A 16699-nucleotide genomic window follows, 5' to 3' on the forward strand; every position below is an offset into this window, starting at 1 on the left:
TTCTTCAATCTATCAGGATGCCCATGGACATGGGGCCTCCTCCGTTTCATAATTACTCTCTTTTTTATTCTTTTCTGCACCATTAAATCCACTCTAATCCAAAGCTACAGAAAACCAAAATGCTAGTGGTGGTATTACTTAAACTGTGTACCCAATGGCTATCTTTTCTAACTTGTTGTTTACAGATACAAAAATCATATAGTGTTGATAAACAGGCATAATAAAATTATATTCTTTTTAGATGTGGATATTTGGCATTTAGTATCCATTCCTTCAAATGTGCCTTTCTGTATTAAAAAAATTAAAAACCTAAAATCTACATTTCTGGAATTCCTACAGCTAAGAAGTAACTTAAGCATCACTAATTGGATACCCTGGACAAGATCTGGAAGGCAAAGATGAGGTGGAGGCTGTTGCTGTTTCCAGGGTTTCAGAGACAAAGCACCACTGTAGAAATGTCTGGATTTTTCTACAGCAGCTTTCTGATGAAGGCCATTGCTTCATGGCAATCTCAGGCACCTCATTTTACAAAATTGTTCTCACATTCATTCCTGAAAAATCTCAATTTAAAGGTCTTCCTTTAAATGATTAGTCTTCCCAATGATTTTGTAAGCCAATTAAAATCCTGTAAGATAGGCAGTTCAAATGTATTCTACTCTCTAAAGGTAAGCATTAACTAACCAGTCAACTACCTCTAGCAATCACAGTGTAGTGCTGTCTCTACCTATTATTTTTCCAACTCGAAAATCATTGCCATATAGGAAAGTCGTGATGAACACATACTTTGACATGAACCAGAAATACCAATCAATACACACAAATCAAAATGCAAATCCCCCTAGACTGGGACCATGTACAAATGTAGTTTCAAAAGGATGCTGCCCGCCAAGCTGCAAACAATGATAGTGATGTTCTGAAGTCCTAAGACAAATTTAGATCTCAGTTTCTTAGAAGTACTTAGAGGGGAGAGGATGAGAAAATTACTTTACTTTGCTATTTTTCACCCTTAAGTACACTCCAGTACTCCATTTAAGAAATGATAAAGAAGGAGACGGACCAATGGAAACCACAACAGATTTTTTTTTAAAACTCAATCAAGTAAAATCTTTAATATATAATGATCTCTTATACATCAATCAAAATCATTTAAACACGGACAGAAAAATGGACAAGTGATATGAATAAAAATTTAAAGAAGGAAAATGTAAGCAACCAGTAAACATAAGAAGGAAAATGCAAGCAACCAATAAGCATGAAAATATTAACCTCACTATCAAGCAAAAGAATGCAAAGTAATAACAGTCCATCAAGTTAGCAAAGATGAAGAAAAATATCCTTGCAGGTAGAGATGCAGGGACTGGCAGATAAGAAGCAATTAAGAAGCAGATGTGTATAAGCTTTCTGAAGAATAATTTAAGAAAATCTATCAACAGCCCAAATATATCAATATTTATATTAAAATTTGAATAATTAAAATATCATTCATTTATTTGATATAAGTAACATAAGTTTCTATGTAATTGTTACACTAACATTTTTAAATAACCAAAAATATTAAACAGAAAAATGGTTTCTAAGATTTTTTACTGGCATTTTTACCACTATAGAAGCAATTTCAAAACTATTTTGCCACCCTCCTACACCTCCCTAGAATATACTGATCATTCCTTCTTTTCTATGTTATTGGTTAAAAATTTTAAAAATATTCCTTTTAAAAATGTATCCTATTTTAAAGGATTTTTCATAAGCTATGCCATTTAAAGGAAGAAGAAAAAAAATCTATATTTGAACAACAGGGATTTGGTTATATTACTGTATATCTGAATTTTCTAACCATTAAAATTTATTTATAATGCTCTTTATTAGTATGTGATAAATGTTCATGCTACATGTAAAACAGTGATACATATGACATCTACTATGATATACATAGTAGAAAAAGAAGTGATAGCAATGACCCTCTGGAGAAAAAGATTAGACTATTTATTTTTGTATTTATATACATGTTTTTCATAACACACAGGTATTATATTCATAATCAGAAAAAACTCTAAGCAATGGTGGTGAAACAGCATCATCCTTCACTATGTAAAAGAAAGCACTATTTTAAAATTACAAATAATACCCCAAAAAAAGAGCTACCTAAAAAATATCCTGTTCCTCAAATATGGAATGAGTGACTACTACTTATCAAAGTGCTGAGTGATAAGGATACAGAAATGGACAAGATTGAGCTGAAGCCTTCAGAAGCTCTCAAACTAATATAAAACATAAAAATTTACAACACATATTTTGGGAAAGCCCATACTTTTCTGTGATGTGTCACAAGGATTAATATGTATTCAGTGATTTGATGTGTGGTCTTGGAGACCACTAAGACTCAGAGTTATGTCTGCACACATAGAGGCCACATAAAGTTCCTCTTTTTTTTTTAATGGATGTTTGATTTTTTTTTCCTTTTATTTAATGAGTACAAATTTCATAAGTACAATGTTAGGAATATAATGATTCTTCCCACCATACCCACCCTCCCACCTCTACTCCCACCCCACTTCTTCCCACTTCTCCCATTCCCAGTTCCATTCTCCATTAAGGAAAAAAAAAAAGACTGTTCCTTGACAGTCAAGATAAGGGCTGTTCAAGTCATTGCTTCTCAAAGTGTCAGTTTCAGTCTATAGATTTCCTTTTAGGTGCTCTATTAGTTATCACAGATCAGAGAGAACATATAGTATTTGTCCCTTTGGGACTGGCTTATTTCACGAAGTATGATGTTTTCCAGATTCATCAGTTTTGTTGCAAATGACTGGATTTCATTTTTTACTGCTTTGTAGTATTCCATAGAGTACATATCCCATAATTTATCCAGTCTTCAGTTGACAGGCATTAGGTTGTTTCCATGTCTTAGCTATTATAATTTGAACTGCAATAAACATGGGGGTACAGATAACTCTTTTATTTGCTGATTTCATTACCCAAGGGATGGTAGGTCTATATTCAGATTTCTGAAGTATCTCCAAACTGACATCCACAGTGGTTACTGACCATGTATCAACCTGTTCTGGATCTGATCATTGATTCTGATTCTTTTCTTGGTCCAATCAAATCAGATGCTTCCTCAGGCTGACTGAATTCTCCTGCCTCACTTCTAAGATTAGCCATAACTTTGCATCTCTTCTTACTTGGCCTGCTCATATATATGCCTTCTTCAAATTCTCACAGATAGCTCACAAACCCTCAACCCATCACACAGATAAATATACACTGTAATACTCAACTCTAGAATTGGAAAGTTGGAAAATCACCTTTGGTTACACAAGGAATCTGCTCCATTGCATGTGCTTGGGAGAAACCAGATCTTGTGATTTCTAGTTTCACCAATCCCATGTAGAGTCTCATAATATTACATTTTTCAATGTGGAAAAGACCTTACAGTTTCGTATTTCAACCAATCTCAGACATCACTCATTCTACAGGTCAAAAAATTAAGGCTGTGGTGATAAAATGAATCAGCCACAATAATTCAACTAGTTAGTGGTTAAGCCAAAGTTAGAGCATGGGTTCCTGGGAGCATAGCTAGGGGATGGCTGTGTATTCATCTACCATTCAACTGGAGATCCTTTTGTACAGCCTTTATATTACCTCCTGTGGGAATTTTCCACACCTGGTCCAGCCTTACTCTCTAGTCTCCTCAGAGCTTAAAATAGTCAAGTTGCCAGACAACTGTTTATCTGCTTTGAGCACCATGGAATGAGGGGTGGGGTGAAAGCCAGTCTTGGAACACCAGAACATATTCCAATGAGTCAAACTCACTTCCCCTGGGTCTTAAAGGCCCCAGGAGCAATCAGTAACTTGGCTTAGTTTTCAATTCCAGGTAGACACATATGGAAGAGCAGGCCCAACTATAGTATGAGAAATTAGCATAAGAAATCAGCAAGAATAAAAAAAAACATGTCCAAAGAGAAGACGCAGAAACTAATATAGTCTGCTATCAGTAACCTTTGTTTTTAATTTATTTTTTAAGGAATACAAATTTAATAACTACAACTTTAGGAATATAGTTATTCTTCCCATCATACTTGCCCTCCCTCCCACACTCCCACCCCTTCACCTCCTCCCTCTCCCCTTGCCAGTCCCATTCTCAATTAAGAATCATTTTCAATTAACTTTGTACACAGAAGACAAATTCTATACTAAGTTAAGATTTCAACAATTTGCATACACACACACAGACTGTTTGAGAACTAGTTTTACAGTTAACTCTCATAATACAACTCATTGAGGACAGAAGTCCTACATGGGGAGTAGGTGTACAGTGACTCCTTTTGTTAACTTAATAAATGAACAATTGAAAAATCTCCTAAATGAAAGTAACATACAATAGTTGTATGTAAGGCAATGTAGTCTAAAGATTATGAGCATAAACTGTAGAGTTGGACACTGGTCCATGCTTGAACATGACCTCTTCCTAATTGTGCAACCCAGTGTAAACTACATAAACCTTTTAGAGTCATGTTTTCTCATATGTTAAAAAAAGAACAAGAACTAGGTCTATATTCCAAGGCAGTTAGGAGGACTTAAAAAGGAGGGATTATCTTAATGTCAGACAAAATAGAATTTAACACAAAAACTGTTAAAAGAGAAAAAGAAGGGCACTATCTAATGATTAAGGGATCACTTCAACAGAAAGATTTAAAATAATAAATATATATGCACCCAATGCCAGGGCATCTGGCTATTTAAAAGAAATGTTAATGGATCTAAAGGGAGACATAGACTCCAATACAATAGTAATGGAGGAAATGGGCAGATCAACTGGACAGAATAACAACAAAGAACCACAAAGCTAAAATACACTCTGGACCAAATGGACCTGATATTTACAGGACCTTTATCCCACAGTTGTAGAATACAGGTTCTATTCATCATTATTCATCATTCATTATATATTTTTTTTATTTTTTTAACTTTTATTTAATGAATACAAATTTCCAAAGTACAACTTTTGGATTACAATGGCTTTTTCCACCCCATAACTTCCCTCCCACCCGCAACCCTCCCATCTCCCACTCCCTCTCCCATCCCATTTACATCAAGATCCATTTTCTTTTTCTTTTTTTTTTTTTTTTTAGACAGGCAGAGTGGACAGTGAGAGAGAGAGACAGAGAGAAAGGTCTTCCTTTTGCCGTTGGTTCACCCTCCAATGGCTGCCGCGGTAGCACGCTGCGGCCATCACACCACGCTGTTCCGATGGCAGGAGCCAGGTGCTTCTCCTGGTCTCCCATGGGGTGCAGGGCCCAAGGACTTGGGCCATCCTCCACTGCACTCCCTGGCCACAGCAGAGAGCTGGCCTGGAAGAGGGGCAACCGGGACAGGATCGGTGCCCCGACCGGGACTAGAACCCGCTGTGCCAGCGCCGCAAGGCGGAGGATTAGCCTGTTGAGCCACGGCGCCGGCCCCAAGATCCATTTTCAATTATCCTTATATACAGAAGATCAATTTAGTATATACTAACTAAAGATTTCAACAGTTTGCACCCACACAGAAACACAAAGTGTAAAGTACTGCTTGAGTACTAGTTACAACATTAATTCACATAGTACAACACATTAAGGACAGAGATCCTACATGGGGAGTAAGTGCACAGTGACTCCTGTTGTTGATTTAACAATTGACACTCTTATTTATGATGTCAGTAATCACCTGAGGCTCTTGTCATGGGTTGTCAAGGCTATGGAAGCCTCTTGAGTTTGCCAACTCCAATCTTATTTAGACAAGGTCATAGTCCAAGTGGAAGTTCTCTCCTCCCTTCAGAGAAAGGTACCTCCTTCTTTGATGTCCCGTTCTTTCCACTGAGATCTCACTCACAGAGATCTTTCATTTAGTTTTTTCTGTTTGTTTTGTTTTGTTTTGTTTTATTTTTTTGCCCAAGTGTCTTGGCTTTCCATGCCTGAAATACTCTCATGGGACAAAGAAAAGCCTAGGTTCACATAAATCCTATCAAAATTTTAAAGAATTAATATAAATAATTCACAAAATCTTCCAAAGAATAGCAGAATGAGGTAATACTTTCTGATGGATTCTATGTTTGCCAATATTACTCTGATAACATACAAATATATGAGAATAAAAGAAAGCAACAACCCTTAAGAATATAGATGCAGGGGCTGGAGCTGTGGCATAGCATTAAAGCACTTCATATGGGCACTGGTTCAAGTTCCAGCTGCTCCACTTCCGATCCAGCTCTCTGCTATGGCTTGGGAAAGCAGCAGAAGGTGGCCCAAGTCCTTGGACCCCTGCACCCATATGGGAGATCTGGAAGAAGCTCCTGGCTCCTGGCTTTAGCAGCCATTTGCGGAGTGAATGAGAGGATGGAAGACCTCTTTCTTTTTCTTTTCTCTTTCTCTCTCTTTCTCTCCTCTATCTGCGTCTGCCTCTGCCTCTCTGTAACTCTGCCTTTCAAATAAATAAATAAATCTTTTTAATACAGATGCAATCTACTCAGCAAAATAACAGCAACTGAGGGGGAGGGATGTAAAGTGATGTGAAGTGAATGGGCATAAGATTTCCTTTTGTTTTGTTTTTTTCTCCCAGAAACCTTTTATTTAAGGCATACAAACTTCAGGCTTTTCATAAACACAACTTTAGGAATGTAGTGATTTTTCCCACCCTCCAACCCACACTCCCATCCTTCTATCTCCTCCTTCCCCTAGTCACATTCTTATTTTTCACTGAGATCTTATTTTCAATTAACTTTATGCAGGTAAGATTAATTCTATACTAAGAAAAGAGTTCAACAAATAGTATGAGGGCATAAGATTTCTTTTTGAAGAAATTCAAATGTCCTAAGATTAGATTTTGATGATTTTTGTACAGCTCTGTTAATCTACTTTATATTTTGAAAGAGTACAGTGTAGAGAATTTACTAAGCCAATGGTATGTGAACTTATACTTTCCTTCCTACCTTTAGTATGAATCATGCATACTATGATGACTTATTTCAAGTAATATTAGTTTTATAAAAGATACAGGAAACTGAAAAGACAACAATACCTTCTGGGGGGGTCCCAATGCTGCTGCCGAGACCCAAAATAGCCATCTTGTGCATTCGTGGTGCCAGCATCATAGCAGATTCTTCTCCCCTTTCCCAATGGGGTATTTTGACTGGTTCCAGGTGGACATTATCCAGCCCATTTTCCTGAAGGTTTTTGTACATGATTTGGATGGCTTTTTCGAGGTTCTTGGAGCCACTCAGTCTGGGTCCAACAGCATCCACCAGAAGTGCCAGTCGCTCATAGGATCTGTTCTGGGATTGACCGTAAACAGCAAGATTGATGATTGCTTTAGCAACATCTTTGTAGCTGGCTATTTCTTCTTTTATTTCTTGAAAAGTCCTCTGAGGGATGTCATTCTTGTGAATAACTCTCCCAAAGCCCAGGGACACGAGGTGAACAACGCCAACAATTGTGAAGATGAGGAACTTCATTTTTTTTTTTAACAGTTGGTTTTCTTCCTAAGATAATCTATGAAAGTAAGAAAACTTGTTTTAGGAAAAAAGAATCTCATAGTCTTTGGTCATAACCCAGGGACTGCTTTTCAAGGAACACTTCTCTTGCCTTCCCAACTTCAGGAACTGTAAATCCCATGAATGACAAATAAACAGCACTGACTGGCCTTATTAATAAAGAAGCATTTACTGAAACCACAGAATCATGTTACCGAGCAACAATCCTGCTTAAAATATTCCAAAACAGTAAAATGATAACTAGGAACTGGGAAAAGAAGTAGCGGCATCAGCAATAGGATTAAGTATTCTCTGCTGCATCTCCTTCTAAATAGAGTATAATCCATATTGGTGCCAGTGCTCCTCTGCTTCACGTGCTCTTCTCTCTGCCTGTCAAACTCATGAGGCCTACTTGATGTCATCTTTTCTCCACTGTTTCCTTATTACCCTTTTCAATATACATAATTGTTGCTTTACCTGTCCTCCAAGAGCAGGTGTTTGTTTTTTTTATTCTACCAGAGCAATGTGGTTCTTTCAAAAAATACTATTTATTTATTTAAGGGAGATGGAGCGAGGGGGAGGGCACAATCCCACCCATTGGTTCACTCCACAAATGTCCCGAACACCTCAGGCTGGTGTTATTTTGAAGCTGGAAGTCTGAAACTTAACCTTGGTTGCCTTTAGGTGTCGAGGACCCAACTATTTGAGCCATCACCTTTTTCCTATCACAGTGCAAATTAGTAAGAAGCTGGAATTAGGAGTGGAGCCAGGACTTGAACCCAGGTACTCCATTATGGAATACAGCATCTCAACCCCAAGCATCCACCCCTGCTCCAAAAGAAATTCACGCTTATGTTCAAAAGATATTGAGGGGCCGATGTCATGGCACAGTGGGTCAAGCTACTGCTTGTGACACCAGCATCCCATAGGAATGTGAGTTCATGTCCCACTGGTCCACTTCCAATATAGCTCCCTGCTAATACACCAGAAAAGCAACAGAAGATGGCTCAAGTACTTGGGACACTGCACCCACATGGGAGACCCAGAAGCAGCTCCTGGCTCTTGGCTACAGCCTAGCCTAGCCCAGGCTGTTGCGGCCATTTGGGGAGTGAACCAGTGGATGGAAGATCTCTCCCTCTCTCTGTAACTCTGTCTTTCAAGTAAATAAATCTGCAAAAAAAAAAAAATTTATTGAGTTTCAACTATATACCAGGGACTGTGAAACAGTTGTAGAAGGAAGAAGTCTAAATTACTACAGAAAGAATTTTGTTGCTATTTAATTATGTGATGTTCATCACCAACAACAGGAAACACTTCTACTGCTTGGTATGTGTGAGACAGTGTTCTAAGTACACTGCATTCATTAGTGCAGTTAATCTTCATAACAGCTCTATGAAGTAGTTTCTTATTACGCTTATTTTACAAACGAGCAACCTGGAGCACCTGAAGATTAAGTAACTTGCCAAAGACTCACAAAGGCTTTCTAGTTCTATAGTCCAAGTTCTAAACAGTGCTATTTAAAGTATAGTTCATGGACCAATGCCAATCCACAAACTGTTTTCATTAGTCCACAAGGGGTAGTATAGATATTCAGAATAAATGTATCCATTGTTATTCAATCTAGTACCCAATAGTCTTGTGTGCTTACTTAACTTAATTAAACTAAACTAAGGACTCAGTTTGTCACAGATTAAGTCCTCAAAAGCCACAGGTGACTAGTGACTGTCATATTGGGTAACACAGGCAGAATGTGTCTAACATTACAAAATGTTCCATTGTTTAACTCTAGATTAGATGTTTTTACAAAAACTGTACACCAGCTACAGTTTTAAATGTTTATCTATTGCAAAGCTCATTTTGTAGTTTAATTGCCATTGTGATAGTATTTGGAAGAGGAATCTTTAAAAGGTGTTTAAGAGGTTTCTGTCATGATATGATGCAGCAGTAAGGTCATCACTAGATGAGGCCCTTTGTTCATGGACGTCCCAGCATCAGAACAGCAAATGAATTTCTGTTCATTGTAAATGACCCAGCCTGTAACACTCTGCTATAGCAACATAAAATGAACTAAGACAACATTTGTCAAATATAATGACTTAAAAATGGAACCTTTTTCACAAGCCTTTTTATTTCATTTTTCAAATTCATTGTTAGCCATATTTTGTATAAATATTAGTATCCAACTAATGAAAAAACATTTTAGAGATTTATTTGAAAGAGAGTAACAATGAGAGAAGTGGATATGAGAGAGAGAGAGAGATTTCTTTCATCCACTGGTTCACTCCCCATATGGCCACTACAGCCCGGAAGGGGCCATGCTGAAGCCAGGAGCCAGGATATTCTTCTGGGTCTCACACATGGGTAGCAGGGGCCCAAATACTTGGGCCCTCTTCTGCTGCTTCCGAGGCACTTTAGCAGGGATCTGGATAGGAAGCAGAACAGCCAGGATTTGAACTGGCACCCATAAGGGATGCTGGTGTCACAGGCAGTGGCATTACCCACTACGCCACAACACCGGACTCAAGTTCAAATTCTTTAGAGTAGCCCTCAAACTACTTTCTTTCTTTCTTTCTCTCATCTTCTTTCTCTAGCCTTGATCTCAGTCTTGAGCTCTTGTTTGTCATGATGATCTTTTCCAGTTTATCAAATGTACCATGATCTTACTTGCCTCCTTGCCTCTGCACATATGGGATTCCAGCATCACAAGTAGGGGCTTTACCTCCTATGCCACAATGCTGCCTCCTTATAGTAATGAAATTTTAAAAGCTGGTTTACCACAAAAACTTTTGAGAAGTACAGTTATAAACTACAAACTTTAAGGATAAATTCCAAATTCAGCTGACAACCCAGGGCTTTCAAATCATTGTCCCAACAACTACTTTTGCCTTATCACTCCTCTTCCTCCTATAGAGCACACATTTGCATCTTTGTTCTCATTCTCTACCTCTTTCTTCCTCATGTGTACATATTCACATGCACACACGCACACCAACATTCACTCATAAGTTGCTAGATATTGAGTACCTGAAATCTGTTTGGTCCAAATTGGGATTTTTTTGGTTGTAAGTAAATATATACATAATCTAATACTTAAGTATTAAAAAAAACAACCTAAGCATCAGATTTATTGAGTTAAGTATATATTAATTTTCTCTGTTTCTTTTTACTTTTTAAATATGGTTATTATATTTATATCTATGTTGGACAATAATGTTCTAGTTGCATTGAACCTCACATTCACTTTCAAGTTCCAGGTGCTTTATAACTCTGGTCTCTATCTACATGCAAGGCTTTTCTCCTCAACCTACTCTCATTTTTCTGGCAAACGCCTTGACTCATTCTCAAAAATGCCTTAAAACTTACCTCTTTTGTGGTGCCTCAGCAAAAACCATGCCAGAGCTATCTGTGCCATCTCTATGTTCCTACCATAGCTATGTTATTAGCTCATATATTTGCTTACAAATCTATCTCCCCTTATTGTGTAGTCAAGGAGGGTAATTTATTCACCTTTGCCTCTTCGATTATTGTACTGAAAAATAGGGATTCAATACATTTTTATTTAAGAAATAAATGAGTCTTTAATATCTCACATCTTAGCTTCCCTAGGGCATAAGAGTACCAGCCTTGCCTTCTTCACAAGGAAGCTGTAAAAATAAAAAGTTGCTATCATATTAAAATTTTTTTAAATTATGCAAACTATATCCTGCTGTTGCTCTCCTTTCTATTACAATCATTTATGTGAATAGGTTCTTGCTTTCTACAGTTGCCATAGGGATGCTTGTTTTTAAAAGCTAAGTTTAGTTAAGCAACCAAAATATTTCACAATATTGCAATTTGTTCTTGAGAGTACTTTTTAAATGCATTGTTAATGAAAAAATACAAAGAAAAAATAAAGATGCATAAGCCATCTATTCATTAACACTAACCACAAGTATCTATTTCTCATTAAAAATTCTGTAGGCAATCTGCAAACATTAATTAACTATTTCACAATCCATTTCTAGTGAGAGATTATAATCATAATAGAAACAACATTGTGGAGATACAGGCAAGCTAGAGATTCTTAGACCATATCCTTTTTTGTAGAAAGTTAATCAAGCCTGTATTGTGATTCCCAGGTGGCAGATAAACAAGCAACCATCATCAAACAAGTAACTGGACTGACAGACTTCTTAGAGGATTAAAAAAAATTTTTTGTAAGAAGCTGTAGAAATTTACATATAATAGAAACTCAATGAAAGATAACAAAGTTTGAGAAGCAAACAACTATAATAAAATCTACATGCGTAGAGTTCCATGGGAATACAGAAGAACAAAGGGGATCGTAAAAATCTATAGAGAAGACACCTCATCTGAAGACAAGCTCAAAGAACAAGTCAGCAAGAAGGGAACAGAGAAAAGTATCCCTCACAGAGGAACCACCAGAGAATCTCTCTCAGGTTCTGGTCTAGTTTTTTGTTTGTTTGTTTTTTTTTAACTTTTATTTAATAAATATAAATTTCCAAAGTACAGCTTTTGGATTACAGTGGATTTTTCCACCCCATAACTTCCCTCCCACCCACAACCCTCCCATCTCCCGCTCCCTCTCCCATTCCATTCACATCAAAATTCATTTTCAATTATCTTTATATACAGAAGATCAATTTAGTATATATTAAGTAAAGATTTCAACAGTTTACACCCACACAGAAACACACTTAGGGGATCCAAAGAACTCTACTAAGAGTCTATTGGAACTCATAGAAGAGTTTGGAAAAGTAGCAGGATATAAAATCAATGCACAGCCGGTGCTGCAGCTCAATAGGCTGATCCTCCGCCTGCGGTGACGGCACCCCAGGTTCTAGTTCCGGTTGCTCCTCTTCCAGTCCAGCTCTCTGCTGTGGCCCGGAAGGGCAGTGGAGGATGACCCAAGTGCTTGGGCCCTGCACCCACATGGGAGACCAGGAGAAGCACCTGGCTCCTGGCTTCGGATCAGCACAGTGCACCGGCCGCAGCACGCCAGCCACAGCGGTCACTGGGGGATGAACCAATGGAAAAAGGAAGACCTTTCTTTCTGTCTCTCTCTCTCTCACTGTCCACTCTGCCTGTCAAAAAAAATTTTTTTAATTAAATTAAAAAAATCAGTACACAAAAATCAATAGCCTTTGTATACACAGGCAATGCCACAGCTGAGAAAGAACTTCTAAGATCAATCCCATTCACAATAGCTACAAAAACAATCAAATACCTTGGAATAAACTTAACCAAGGACGTTAAAGATCTCTACGATGAAAATTACAAAACCTTAAAGAAAGAAATAGAAGAGGATACCAAAAAATGGAAAAATCTTCCATGCTCATGGATTGGAAGAATCAATATCATCAAAATGTCCATTCTCCCAAAACCAATTTATAGATTCAATGCGATACCAATCAAAATACCAAAGACATTCTTCTCAGATCTAGAAAAATGATGCTGAAATTCATATGGAGACACAGGAGACCTCAAATAGCTAAAGCAATTTTGTACAACAGAAACAAAGCCAGAGGCATCACAATACCAGATTTCAGGACATACTACAGGGCAGTTGTAATCAAAACAGCATGGTACTGGTACAGAAACAGATGGATAGACCAACGGAACAGAATAGAAACACCAAAAATCAATCCAAACATTTACAGCCAACTTATATTTGATCAAGGATCTAAAACAAATTCCTGGAGTAAGGACAGTCTATTCAATAAATGGTGCATAATTACATTAAAACAGAAACTTATACCCAGAGATGATGTACTAAATATCTTAACTAGACTTAACTTCAATTGTCACAAATGGAATGCTTATTTTTAAAAGTAATTAAATTTAAAAGATGATAGTTCAGTGGTTAAAATATTATACTACTATAGTTCTAATGATCCTGTGATTGCTTTAAAGTTTACAGAATATAGGTGAAATGGTTATTTTTTCATTCAACTATTATTTACAGATATTGTCTATACTCCCACTAAATTGAGGTCTTTTGCTTTTAATTTGCTAAACTTCTTATTCAGTTACATTTTAAGCCTTTTTACTGTAATGTAAGTTTAAAATATATTATTTCAAAAACTAAAAAAATTAAAGAGAGAAGAAAGGAAGGTGTGAGGAAGATGGGGAGGGAGGAAAGGAATAACATTCTGTTCTTAGAATTGAACCTTCAAACCACTTTGAATCTGTTAAAAACTAATTAAAAATTCAAATAAATAAATAAATAAATAAAAGTGATGATTTGTTACCTTTTAAAGAATCAGTTTTTCCCTTAATGTAACATGTGCATTTTAAAACTACTGAGACTAAAGGCACAAAGCAATGAAATACATGAGAAATCAACCAGATCCCTGGCTTTAGTAAATACTGAATACACTTAGCAGGTTCAAAAATCTGGTTTTCCCTGGAACATAATTTGAAAATTGCTACTATAATTCTTGACTAGAATGTATAATTATATATCTCCCCACCAAAGAACTATAATCTTTTATTAATATTATTTTTAGAAAGTTATATTAGCCTAAGATGATTTTTCATTAGTAATATAAAATAGCAATTATTACTAACAGTCTATATTTAGGTAAAGAAATCAAATCATGTTGATATCATATTCCACTTAAGAAAAATACTATAAAATACAATGTGTAATTTTGAAACATGGAAACTAAAGTCTACTATTTGTACATTCTAAACAAGAAATAGAAACTTATAAATTAAAATAATGAAGTATATATAGACAAAATAAGCTCTGGGCTCCCTGGTTGCCTGGGGCAGGTCATTATTATGGGATCCGTGATCAGAGTGAGGACTGCACAGATCATTTGTGTTGTTCATAAAGTGCAATGGATTAGTGTTGCACCCAATGGGGGCTAACACTCAGGCATTGATCACCTTGGAGGAGAAGTGAAAATTCCCCTCAGCCTTCTTTTTATTTATTTATTTATTTATTTATTTATTTATTTATTTGACAGGCAGAGTTAGACAGTGAGAGAGAGACAGAGAGAAAGATCTTCCTTTTTCCATTGGTTTATCCCCCCCAAAGTGGCTGCTATGGCCAGTGCGCTGCACTGATCCGAAGCCAGGAGCCAGGCGCCTTCTCCTGGTCTCCCATGTGCCACAGCAGAGAGCTGGACTGGAAGAGGACGGGACAGACTCCGGCACCCCAACCGGGACTAGAACCCAGGGTGCTGGCACCACAGGTGGAGGATTAGCCTAGTGAGCCAGGCACCAGCCCCCTCATCCTTCCGTTAACAAGTAGAGATGGATCATGCTCCTCTTGGGTGTTTCCCTGTATACTTGTTTTGCCTGAGAGCACTGACCAGAGCTCCCAGGACACACCCGACACATACCTCTTGGTAATCACTGAAAGTGAAGACACTAAGCCACAGAGGCATAGTTCAAAGATAAACTACAACAGAGAAAAAAACAAGTATCTCCAGAAGTGCCTAAAAATAAATGCAGAAGTTAAAGAAACAAGAATAAGGAAGATATCATGACTCCCCAGCCCCCAAAGGAACACAACCACATTTCTTCTTTTTTTTTTTATTAAACTTTTATTTAATGAATATAAATTTCCAAAGTACAGCTTATGGGTTACAATGGCTTCCCCCTCCCAAAACTTCCCTCCCACCCACAACCCTCCCCTTTCCCGCTCCCTCTCCCCTTCCAATCACATCATGATTCATTTTCAATTCTCTTTATATACAGAAGATCAGTTTAGTACATATTAGGTAACGATTTCAACAGTTTGCCCCCATATAGCAACACAAAGTGAAAAAAAAAATACTGTTGGAATACTAGTTATAGCATTAAATAAGAGTGTACAGCACATTAAAGGCAGAGATCCTACATAATATTTTTTAAAAATTAATTAATTTTCTATGCCGTTTCCAATTTAACACCAGGTTTTTTTTTTTCATTTCCAATTATCTTTATATACAGAAGATCGATTCAGTATATAATTAGTAAAGATCTCATCAGTTTGTACCCACACAGAAACACAAAGTGTAAAAATTCTGTTTCAGTACTAGTTGTAGCATCACTGCACATTAGACAACACATTAAGGACAGATCCCACATGGGATGTAAGTACACAGTGACTCCTGTTGCTGACTTAACAATTTGACACTCCTGTTCATGGCATCAGTAATCTCCCTAGGCTCTAGTCACGAGTTGCCAGGGCTATGGAAGCCTTTAGGGTTCGCTGACTTTGATCTTATTCTGATAGGGTCACAGTCAAAGTGGAAGTTCTCTCCTCCCTTCAGAGAAAGGTACCTCCTTCTTTGATGGCCCCGTTCTTTCCACTGGGATCTCACTAACAGAGATCTTTCATTTTGGTCTTCTTCTTTTTTTCTTTTCCATGGTATCTTGGCTTTCCATGCCTACAATACTCTCATGGGCTCTTCAGCCAGGTCTGAATGCCTTAAGGGCTGATTCTGAGGCCAGAGAGTTGTTTAGGACATCTGCCATTCTATGAGTCTGCTGTGTATCCCACTTCCCATGCTGGATCCTTCTCTCCCTTTTTGATTCTATCAGTTAGTATTAGCAGACACTTGTCTTGTTTGTGTGATCCCTTTCACAACCACATTTCAATATTAGAATATAAAGGTGAAGAGATTGATGAAATGTCAGAAACAGAATTTTAAAAGTTAATCATAGGATTATTCAAAAGAATCAGAAGCAAATCCATGAACTAAAGAAATTCATTCATGACAAAAATGAAACTTTTTCCAATCAAATTGAGATTTTAAAATTTCCAATCAAATTGAGATTTTAAAGAGAAATCAAAATGAAATATTAGAAATGAATGCAATGCAAATTTTAAAATGCAGTGAAAAGCCTTAACAACAGACTTGGTGAAGCATAAAAAAGAATATCCAAACCAGGAGACAAATCTTTGGAAATCTTTCAGTCACAACAAAAAAAAGAAAGAAAGAAAAAAAAGAAATTTGAAAAATTTAAAAACAGTGTTGGAGATTTATGAGACACTATCAAATCTATCAAATGACCCAACATATAGGTCTTAGGAGTTCCTGAAGGTGTGGAAGAGAGAGTGGACTAGAAGGCCTAATTAGTGAAATAATTACAGAAAAAAATTGCCAATTTGATGAAATAAAGAGACATCCAAGTACAGAAAGCACATAGAACTCCTAATAGACATGACCAGAAAATGTCTTCACCACAACACACTGTAGT

At 37.0% G+C, this 16699-nt stretch overlaps 1 protein-coding gene across 3 annotated transcripts in view; it reads right to left on the reverse strand.

Annotated features, from left to right (window-relative positions):
- The window catches only part of CPQ (carboxypeptidase Q), a 587968-nt gene that overhangs the window by 439783 nt on the left and 131486 nt on the right, over nt 1-16699 (reverse strand). For all 3 annotated transcript variants that reach the window (XM_062189499.1, XM_062189497.1, XM_062189496.1), the window contains exon 2: nt 7051-7520. In XM_062189499.1, coding sequence (XP_062045483.1) covers nt 7051-7483 — 433 coding nt within the window. In that variant the 5' untranslated portion in view covers nt 7484-7520. The remainder of the gene's footprint in view (nt 1-7050; nt 7521-16699) is intronic.

The sequence above is a fragment of the Lepus europaeus genome, chromosome 4 (assembly GCF_033115175.1).
Source record: "Lepus europaeus isolate LE1 chromosome 4, mLepTim1.pri, whole genome shotgun sequence".
Taxonomy (NCBI): domain Eukaryota; kingdom Metazoa; phylum Chordata; class Mammalia; order Lagomorpha; family Leporidae; genus Lepus; species Lepus europaeus.